Source organism: Eleginops maclovinus, chromosome 2 (assembly GCF_036324505.1).
Source record: "Eleginops maclovinus isolate JMC-PN-2008 ecotype Puerto Natales chromosome 2, JC_Emac_rtc_rv5, whole genome shotgun sequence".
Classification (NCBI taxonomy): Eukaryota; Metazoa; Chordata; class Actinopteri; order Perciformes; family Eleginopidae; genus Eleginops; species Eleginops maclovinus.
This window is the reverse complement of record NC_086350.1, coordinates 3,978,379-3,989,648: the sequence shown is the minus strand read 5'-3', so window position 1 is coordinate 3,989,648 and position 11,270 is coordinate 3,978,379. Positions and strand designations below refer to the sequence as shown.

General features: G+C 38.6%; 1 protein-coding gene across 1 annotated transcript in view; it reads left to right on the top strand.

Moving 5' to 3' along the window:
• The first annotated feature begins 1,411 nt into the window (after positions 1 to 1,411).
• lrrk2 (leucine-rich repeat kinase 2) overlaps positions 1,412 to 11,270 on the top strand; it is a 32,299-nt gene continuing 22,440 nt past the window's right edge. The window contains 11 exon segments of the mRNA XM_063874313.1: positions 1,412 to 1,906; positions 3,397 to 3,482; positions 4,544 to 4,653; positions 5,304 to 5,392; positions 5,799 to 5,939; positions 6,880 to 7,014; positions 8,362 to 8,493; positions 9,174 to 9,293; positions 10,157 to 10,317; positions 10,419 to 10,492; positions 10,694 to 10,800. Coding sequence (XP_063730383.1) covers positions 1,771 to 1,906; positions 3,397 to 3,482; positions 4,544 to 4,653; positions 5,304 to 5,392; positions 5,799 to 5,939; positions 6,880 to 7,014; positions 8,362 to 8,493; positions 9,174 to 9,293; positions 10,157 to 10,317; positions 10,419 to 10,492; positions 10,694 to 10,800 — 1,291 coding nt within the window. The 5' untranslated portion in view covers positions 1,412 to 1,770.

Genomic DNA, 11,270 nt, shown 5'->3' with positions numbered 1-11,270 from the left:
GTCTGGCTGATCTTATGATCATGTGGGTAATGTGGTAACCGCCTATTAACATTGTAATGAACAAAGACTAGCCTCCAGTGATCCTCAAAGAGCATACAGCTGTTTATCAGCCCAGCCTTGTGAAATATCAGGAATGTGCATTGATCGAAATATCAGGGTTATAAAGAGTGAGCAAACTCACAACATATTTTCCTGTCAGCTGTTTCTTATTCCCCTTTAAGAACAAAACAATAATGCATTTTGTATTTGTATTTAGCAAATGAATAGCATCATTTTAATTTGATATTGTGAGATCAGCTGAGCTATTTATTTTTGCAAGTTTGTAAGATGCAAATAAGAGAGATTTTGTTTGCCCCCCCCCCCCAAAAAAATAGAAGATTGGATTTTTACATTTTCCATTCACATGAGTTGACAAATTTAGATTCAATCAAATTGTTCTTCATTAATATATTTCATATTTCTATACAAATATTGAGTCTCAATCTGACTCAGTTCGACACGTGGTAATATTAGTATTCTAAAAAAAAAGGTACCTTCCATGCTGTAGACCGTAAATACAGTAATAGATAAGCAGATTGATGGTTGCGGCAGAAGAACAGACATAAACATTGAATCAGTCGCAGTTTTGTGGGATTTCGCGTATGCCGAATTAAAACACACCTTAAAATAGATAGTTAAATTGTTTCGTATTCTCTGTACAGTCTAATTATCATTGCCTATTCACAAACAAACACTAAAATGTTGATTTTATTAAATGAAATACGGCGTAAATCAGTGCTGCTCATCAATGCTTTTTAAATCGGTAAATCAGTGACTGACATCAGGCACCGGGGTGGGAGTGAATTGTCAAATTACAGAGAATTTAATTTGATTTAAAAACGATTCAGTGATATTATATTCTCTACGAACAAGCTTAAGAAGAGTAACATTTGCAGCTAGACAGAATCTCTGATACCACCATGGATGTATACACAGAACTGGACACACCGTTCATTCCTATGAGAGCTGCTCAGTGGTGCATGAAGCCTAAAAACAGCGAATGCAGATTCACAGAGTACCCGTATGTGGGTCCACTGAGCATGCGCAGTTACATTTTCCTTAAGCTCCACCTCCAGTCTCCACTTCTCGGCTCAGTCAAATGAATGAGAGAACATAACTTTAAATTAAGCTTTTATTTCCTAATTTACAGACGTCTAATTCCCAATGTAAATCAATGAGAAGAAGTATTTTTGGGACAGATGACTTCACGCAAGTTGTAGTACCACCGGTTGGCCACTACGACCAATCATAAAAATCGGCTTCAACGGCCGGCTTCACTTCCTGGAGGGCTTTGAGTGTTTACTTCCAGTTGCCTCTTTAAGACGGGAAGTTTTTTCCTGACTGCAGTCATATGATGTGACCATAAGGAAGGAGGAACACGGCTGCCGGAAAGGAAGTGGTGGTTTTTCCCACAGAAAACTACAGAAAGTAAAAAAGCTCCAACAAAAGAGGAACATGTTTCACTGCCAGAAGAAAGTTTGCATATGACGGTGATGTCAGGATCGAAACTCATTCACTCTGACAGCTTCTTTATGTGTGACTGTCACTCAGCCGGATTGTAGCTAGTGTAATATCATGTAATATAGCTCATTTAGCAATGTGATTATTATTGTTTTGTCACTTTTACTCGTTTTTCCCACGCAATGCCGCAGCAATGCTCAACTCTCAGCTGTTCTGAAGGACTGACTTAAATGCAAACTTGTCAGCTGGAAAAGCGTTTTTTTTAAGACCATGGTTAACCAAGAGGAGTTGGAAGAAAGGTTGAAGAAACTTGTGGTGAGGCTGAAAATCCCGCAAGAACACAGACAAGTGTGCACGCTGATTCAGATCATCCAGGATCTGCTATTCCTGGCGCACACCGACAATGGTAGGAAACCCACTCTTCCTGCATGTGTGCATCATGCTGCTGCTCATAAAATACATGGTTTCCTTTGGACATGCTGTTGGACTTGTTTCAGCCTTTTGTACAACACATACTTTACCGAGGTGTTACTAATATAGATAACAAAAGGTGGTAGAAGTACTCAGATCTTGTACTTTAAGTAAATGTAGAAGTACCAGAGTGTAGGAATACTCAAGTCCTGCATTAAAAATGTTCCTCCAGTAAAAGTACAATAGTATAAGCGTCAAAATCTATTTATAGTACCACAAGTAAAAGTAGTCATTGTCTGATTGGTCCATTTCAGAATAATATCTCTGATATGTTTTATAATGATTGATCAGTAAAGTGTTCTCAGAGCTGGTAAAGGTGCAGCTAGTTTGAATGCTTTGTATACTGCAGGGTAGCTGCTGGATTTACTGCAGGTGAACTAAAGTCTGATTTAAGGGTTCATTATATTTCACATCATTCACCCTAATCTGTAAAGTAACTAAAGGTATTACATACATGTAGTGGAGTAAAACTACAAGTAACAACACATTGAAATACTCATTTAAAGTACTAGTATCTCAAAATTATACTTAAGAAGTGTACTTGAGTGAATCTGCTCATAAAAGCCAAGGTTTCCTTTGGTCATGTTGTTGGACTTGTTTCAGCCTTTGGTACAACATGTTCTCAGATGCGTTGTTGAAGTGTTACTAATATACATAACAATGAACACGGTGTCAAATACTCCATAGATATATTGCAGTTTAATTTAGGCTATTGTCAGCATAATATAGTTTTAGTTCAAATGAAATAAATATTCAGTATGTAGAAAATTGCGTTTTGATTATTATGTATTATGTTAACACTGCAGTCTGTGCAGCTTTTTATAATACAATATAAACATGCACAATGACAGTTAAGATAACAATATCTAAAAGCTTAATCCGTATAGTAACTACTTAATTTAGAGGAGCACAAAGTACAATATGTCCCTGTTGAAAGCAGTGGAGCTGCAGCAACATTTGGCATAAAATAGAAACACTGAAGAACACACTTGTTGTTTGTTATTGTACAATCCATCACACTGCTGAGTGACTTTGTTCCTTATGCATATTTATTGTACTTGTATATTCCTATAATCTTATTCTAATGTACTTTAACTGTACTACATTCAACCCATATTTGCAGAAGCTAGTGTGTGTATATAACGCTCCCCTAGAGAGACCCATACTGTAGGAACACAATTGTATTGGTGTATTTTATATCAGTGGTTTAATCCAACAGAGCAACATCTGTGTTTTAATGGTAAGATAGTACACCAATTTATCATAATGCATATTTTACAGTTCCTTGTTCTGATAAAACTGAAACCTCTGAGGATCCTTGTTATTGATAGACTATTCTCCAAGCCTCGCCATATGCATTTAGAAAGTGTGAATGACTGTCCCGTTATTCAAAGATAACTTATCCTGTCTTCTTATCATTTGCAGCATCTGAACTGTTTGAAGGTAAACACGTCCATGCCCCCCTCATCCTGGTGCTGTCATCCTACAGCAGCAGCAAGGGAGTCCAGCAGGTACTGCAGCACACCTTAAACCTCACACCCCTCTGAGTGTGCTTTACCTTTCCTTTTACATTATCCAGCCATGTTGGACTCAAACAGATAACACACACTTCAAACTGTGGCTTTAAAACCTGATCATTCTAATGACTAAGGTGTGCTAGCAGCAGTTTATAAAGGGCAAAAATGAAACACAATATATGTCATACTAAACGAGACACAGGTACATGTACAACAGCATCACCTGCTCACTCTAAAAGTCACCCACAGCTGATATAGCATGTTTATGGCGTCTCGTGACTGCTGGTGAAATCCATTATGACACAAAATGAAAGTGAGATTATGATCAGTCAGTCATAATAATCTCATATAAAGAGTAAAACAACATTTATACTTTTCGAAGGTTCCCCCCTAAGAGTACGCAGGATGTTGGGCAGATTTCCTTCAGAGCTGAACATAAATATGGTTTGAATTATTCTAAAAGGAGAAAATATGATTTATGCCAGATTTAGCTGTTAGATCATTTTCTAGCTTTACAATTGAAAGACAAATAAAATATGACATAGTCTCTATAACACTCACATTTATAAAGCATGGATCAACACACCAATACGTGTATATGTTTAAGACTGGTTACTTGAATCTATATTTTGAGACTTGGTTGATACACTGTTGTGTGAAACCTTTTTTAGATCATGTAAATAACCTGGAACCCATTCATGCACTATTTTGTCTCAAGCATATTACTGTTCAGCAGCTTGCTTTACACAAAGTAAAATCCTCCTGCCTGAATATTTGCTTTGGATGAGTACAAAAGCTTATTTATTCTGGCTTTGCTGCAGTCGAGTCAAACACGCATTGCATCTTAGTGTCCTCAAGTGGAAAATAGCTTGAGCATTCTGCAAATAAAAAGGACATTGACTCCTCACATATCATTTGCAGGTTAAGGTGCACGAGCTGGTTTGGATTTCAAGTTAATAATTCAAGGTTTTTACTACATCTGTCTTTTTTGCTTCAGTTTTATTCTGACAGTTTGATCCGCTTCAGTGTGTGACGGTGTGATCTTCTTCCTACAGGTGGGCTGGTCAATGCTGTGTCAGCTAATTGAAATCTGCCCCGACACTCTGAAGCAGCTGACCATACCTCTGCAGGACGCCAAGGAATGGGAGGTACTGGGAGTGCACCAGTAAGTAAAGAGGAACTAGTTGTGCAGGAGTGTATTCATCTATTCCTGCTGCAAACTCTTATTACTTTAGACATGCATCACATCCTCATATACATGGCCCCAAATAGAAGTGAGAATAATGAAAGAAGTGAGAATAGTGAAAGTTTTGAGAGTCGCCTTGCATTAGGAATTACAGTTTCGTTAATCATGGAGATCATGTTGTTTGTTAGATTCTTCTTGACGTTGAGTTTCTTGGATTTGAAGGTTTCTAAGAATATGGGTAAGAGCAAATATATGAAGTTGACAAATCGCTTCAGTTAAACAACTGTAAAATGTTCCAGCTCCAAAGTATATAAACGGCATATTCAGTTTTCATTTCCTTTGGCTTATTATAGTTATTTCAATGAACCTTTTCAGTTCCTTCTGTATCGCTGTAGCTTTTTAACATTTCCTCCAAATCTTTTTGTTTTCAACCAACTGTTCAAAAGGTCTGCTCAGACAAAAAGAGGTTATGTTAAAAAATATGTAGTACATTTGTTAAAATCCTGTATGTTTTCAAGTGTAAGGCCCTAGCTAACAGACAGTAAAATGATGTAATTGACTCATGTCTCAGTCTTGAATCCCCCGTTTGGTCCTGGTTAATTTTCTGCCTCTCCTGATGTGTTTTCCAGGCAGATCCTGAAGGTTTTCTCTCAGTACGGCTCAGACAGCAGAGTGACCATGGTGGGACTCAGGGCGCTGGCTCTCCTGCTCAGATCAGGTATGATTGAGTGAAATTCCAAAGTATCAAAAGTATCAGTGAAGTTTGTGGTTTATTTTCCTCTTCTTCTCTGTCTAGAAAAAGGTTATTGGTTGTGAACTTGTGACCTATTTTTCACCCTGCTTTGTGTGAGGCGAAGCTTCCAATAAAGGTTAAACTAAGAGGGTTAAACTTAAATAATCATCACATGGTCCACAGACTGCCTCCACTTGTCTGTGAATATGCAATGTCAGTGGGTTCACTGCAAGGATAATTCAAGCCAAAGACTTTCTAATTTATGTGAGGAGATATAAACTACTCAACAAATGGCAAGTTGTTAAACCTTAAGTCTAGCCTTTTGTTCAAACCCACCCCGTAATGCATCTGACTTTTACTTTTCTCCTTTTTTAAATTGTTGCTTATGCAGACATGATTCTTCGGCTGGTGCTGGAGGAGGAGGAGGAGGAGGATGTGTTTGGCCTGGTGGTGCAGGCGTTGAAGATGTTCCCCAGCCATGAAGAGGTGCAGCTCCAGGGCTGTGCAGCTCTGCAGCTACTGCTGGATGGAGGTGAGCAGCAACACAGTTTAACCTCTAATATAGTCATGTGTGAAGTAACATGCATTTTCTCTGTCTCTGTTGAGTTGTTAAGGGCTCTGGATCATGAAGTCGCACTGAAAATAGTCTGACTTTTATTTGAATATATTATACTACCCTGAAATCTATGCATGGATTCCTGTGAGTCTCTTACAATGAGTAAAGCTATGCTGTTTATTGTTTCTTTACCACCAAAGTTTATTTAAGGTTTATCATCACTTTACATATCTTACATTTTTCTAGGCTATGCTTTATCCATCCAAGCTGAATTTGCCTAAAGCTAACATTGGCATCTATATCAGCCCAGCTAAGATTAGCATACTAGCCTTCTTTTAAGCTTACAAGTTACAGGAACGGTTTCACCTATAATGAACAAATATACACTTTGTTTCTTGTCTCATTTTTTCTACCAAACTACAGTACATTCCCCAACAAGTGAGCACAAGCTTCTTGTTGCACGCTTCCTCATAAGCAGCGATACTCATTGTGGGTGTTATTAGAAGAAACAATTCCTCACAACAATGTTTCGTGGATTATTTTGAGTAACTGGGTCTTGATTTCTGAAAAGAGACGTTGCTGTTGAGTTTTATTTAAGTTATTTTAGCACTTGAACACCACTAGCACACTAGCAAACCTACTAGCGTCTAGTACCATTAGATTGGAGGGAGGCAGATATCTCTATGCCCAATATCTCCATCACTCTGCTCCTCACACAAAAACAATTTAAAGTCATAAATAGCAGAGGTAAAATATTATTTGTATTGGGCTGAACTTTACCTTTGAATGCCTGCAGTTAACAGCAACTTGAAGATCGTCATGGTCACATATTAGTATTTTAGCTATCCTTTGTTTAGCCTTTTTCCATTTGCCTTTGTGCAGAATCTGAATATCTTTCTTATGTGTGTGTTTCCAGTGAGTGATGAGCACCTGGTGGAGTTTGTGGAGAACCAGGACCATGTTGTGGTTCTGGTGGCTCTGCAGAGGTTCTCCGACAGCCCCGACCTGCTGCTGCAGGCCATGAAGGTGCTGCTGCCTCTGGCTCGCATCGGTAAGACCTCATTACATATTAATAATGTTTGTGGCATTTAAAAGGTACAAAAAGTAACTACATTTCATACGTATTCTTAGTTTGTTGAGGGTGAATGGATAGATTCAGTGTAATTCTCTTTTTGTGGGGAAGTTTAATAATTAATAACATCAACCCTTTTAGTTCTTATCTCTCACTACCTGTTTTCTAGCCTCCCCACCAGACGATGATGTCCCTGTAACGCTTTTTGAATAGTGTTGATGGTAATCAGATAATGTTTCAAACAGTAAACAAGTGTGGCGTTCTGCTCCAGCTGTTGTTGAGTCGTTTGAGGGAAATAGAGAAACGGAAATTCCCTCATGTTGAGGAACTCTGTGTATTTTTCATAAAAACACATCATTATGTAATAGATTAATTGTGTTGGAACCCCCACATATTTGTTTTACAAGATAAAAATCCAGATCCAAAAAGGAGAAGAAAGAAGAAAGAGGAACTGAAAGATATTTTACATTTAGAGTTGCAATAGTTAAAAAGCTATTTTGGGCGTTTACTACGACTTTTCCAAACTACCTTTCTTTAGCAAACTTCCTTCTGATCTTTTCCAAATATTTTAGTGTCTGGGATGGATGAAATATTGGCATTTTAGCCTAAATTCTTAAATGTTAACATCGTAAAAAGGTCCATTTGGACAATAAAAGAACAGCATAAGGACATGTTTTCGTTCTTTGTCGGTCTGTAAAGGGGACACTGTTTCTTAATGACCTCAAACGCACAATAATGATGTCATTTATGCACTGCATTTGGTTATGTTGTCTATTTTATCCTCTTAAACAGTGATGAATCCATGATTACCTAAGATGTTATTATGGCTGAGCTAATTCCCATGATAGCTCCACTAGAGTTATTCAGTTTTAGCAAAAATAGTCTTGTGCTGAAAGAAGCTTAATCTGTTATCAATGTGTGTGTGCAAAGCCTCTTTTTTGGTAAATTGAGCTGTTATGGGAGTACAGTCTTGGTTACATTATTATACATCTGTATTAAACGCTCGTTACACTACGAAGACCATATTATACATTGTCTCTGAAAACAAACACCATATCCACTTTTATTCCAGGCATTGCTGTACACTGAAGTTCTTATCAGTTTGGGAATTTCTGCATTGAAAAAGAGGAGCTGGAGTTGATTACTGTCAGAGGGGGATTCCAGTTCTCTGTTATTTGTGAGGGACTTTTCTTGACCGCCTGTTTGTCTTTACTGTATTTCATATTTTCTTCTTTGTCTCCATTATTGACTCCTAACATGCAGGTTGTCATTTGAAATGCAGAGACGGTGTCATTGTTTTTGAGCTTATGAGCTTTTGTCCTTCAGGCAGTAACGTGGAGATGTTGATGTCGGGGGGCGCTCGCTGCTACAGTATGATCATCGCAGCCATGGACGCCTTCCCCGAGGACCAGAAGCTGCAGGAGACGGCCTGCTGCCTGTTCAAGAGGTTTACATCAGGTCAGACACACTGATAATATTTCTACACACTGAGCCTGAGTATCACAACTTATATTAAACTTTAAGTCTCCCCCAACTACTTCATATTTTAGTCTAATTGTTTCAGCACTTTGGTCCATATGTCCAAGTTTAATAGATGCAAAGGTGACAAGAGGAAAAAAAATGAACAAGAAACTTTTTCTTTCTTTCTTTTTTTACATTTTTGAATGTTCTTTTTTTTCCTTCAATTTTTTTTAATTTTTCCTTCAATTTTTTTCTTTCTTTTTTTCTCTTTTTCTATATTTCATTATTTCTTTGTTTGGTAAACGTTGTATTTCCACCAGCTTCTTCTTGACAATTGCTATAAATTAACTAGTACACTCACAATAAACTGAATGCGTATTCTTTGTGGTAGGAAATATGTTTTGGTTGCATATTTCTATAGTTTAATTTCATGGAACCAACCAAAAGGTATAGTTAAAGCTCTCAGTTTCTCTGTGAATGAATAACTTTGAGTATCTCTTCACTTGTTGACATTCAGTGATAACTCTGTTTGCTGAATCAATGAATCCTCACTATAATAACTGCAGTGTTTGGAGAGTGTTCATCCTGATGTGTTTGCCTGTGAACAGATTAAGATTAGAGGTCAATAAAGGCATCTGTTTGATCCAGGGTGCGCTTGTTGTGTTGTCTCCTCGTAGAGAGTTACTTCAACATCCTGGTTCTGAATGGTGTGCAGAGGATCGTAGTGAGAGCCTGCCTGAGTTTCCCCGACAACGCCAAGCTGCAGGCCGCCGCTCTGTCCTGCCTGGCTGATCTGAGTGAGGACACACACTATCTTTAACTCGTGTATTTATAACCACAATGATCAAAACAGAACAATGACTTAACTCTCAACATAACATCACATGGCAGTGAGGATAAATTACGCTATGGTACAGAAACAGTACATTCTCCATGTGTTGTGTGTGGCTATGCTGACTGATTTTTTCTCATGTTGTCATCATTAAAGCCTGTAAACATGTCACATTAGAGGCACAAATACAAATATGACCCTTAAAATAAGCATAACAGAACCCTTTAATACACAAGGTGTGCAGGTCCCAAAAGGCCGCCTTAGATTACAGCTCATGTCAAATAACTGCAACTTCCTGGGTTTGATGTTGGACTGGGGTCTTTGTTGCATATCACACCCCTCTCTCTTCCATATTTCTAAACAGTTGTCTTTCAAATAAAGGCAAAAATGGTAAAGAGTAGAAGAAAACTTAAACTAGTGCTGAACTGTTATTCAAAAAGTATTTAAGATAAACAGCCTGTCGCTGTATGGCTCGCCAACTCTGGTCTGTAGTTTCCGGTCTCCAAACCAAAACACTATGTGATATCCTGAAGATTTAACCCATTTAAACTCAGCCTACTACTTTTCTTTGAGCTAATCTCTAACCAGCCATGTAGTAAACTGTGTTTGCTACGAGTAATGCCCTAATGAGCCAAGCAAGCTGCAAACACACAGCCATCAGAGGATTAACAATGAGTCCTCAGTAGAAAATTGCACATACATTTATTGTCTGTGAAGGACAAGCTATATGTTTCTAATATGGCGTACGGCCGTTGCTAAGGACGGACGACTGTGCCATAAGATCTCGTACAGTAGAGTTTTTCACACCGCATTATCTCCGCCTGTTAGCTGCGACCATCGTGCAGAACAAAGCGGTGGCAGAGCAGGGTCTGGAAGAGGGGGAGGCTGAGGAGAACAGAGGTCGGGAGGAGGTGGATGACATGGGTCTGGGCTGGATGGAGGCCTGCTGCATGGCGCTGGAGCTCCACGCCGCCGATCCAGACGTTCAGGTTAGTCCCAAGCGCTTCAGTCCCTCCAGCTACAGACGATATTTCACAAAGAAGCACTTTTAAAAGTCTCTAACTTGCGTCAATTCTTTGTGCTGCCTCAGGAGGCTGCAAGCTGGGCCATCCATAATCTGCTTCTGCACGGAGTGAAGCATACAGAGGAGGAGCAGGACGAGAGGTACCACTGTGTGCAGGATTTAAGAACTTAAAAGCCAAAAAGGAATTATAAATTGACCTCTTTTTAGATCAGGAAAAATCAGCAAATCAGATTCTGCATAATGAAGTGTTGTGCATGTCTCGCTCTTCATGTCATCAGGGTTGAATAAGACATGTCTGATGAGGGGATTTAATGTCCTCTTTGCACGGTGTGTGTTTTCAGGACTCCTGTTCACAGGCAGTTGATGGTGGCCATGCTGCTCCACTCCTCCTCTCCCAGAGTGTTTCAAGCTGCTACCAGTGCCATTTCAACACTCCTCACACACAACAGTGAGTCTCCAACACTATTAACGTGATTAAAGTACACTAAAGCAATTATAATCAGAGTTTGTTAACCTTATAAAGATGTGAAAAGACTTTTTAGTAACCAAAAGAACATTTTAAATATGCAGTTTTTTTTAATTCCCCAAATGTCAATTCATTTGCCGTTAGCCATTTTGGAAAGTTTTTGGTGAACACTTTTTGGATCAACTAGATTAAAGGCCTTTTTTAGTCAATGCATTTCCGTTGTGTGTCTACAACATTAATATATACTGTGTTTATTAGGCAGTTCATTTAATTTCATACGAGCAGAAGAGACATTGAGGTTTAAAAGGAAATTGTGAATTCTATTGCTATCTTATTTCACTGCTAGGATATATCATAGTTGTATACTCACATTTGTTCACCTACTGCAGGTTTTTCATCTAAGGTTCAGCCTGTTTTTTTTGGGTCATACAGTCAATGTCTGCCCTGCTCTG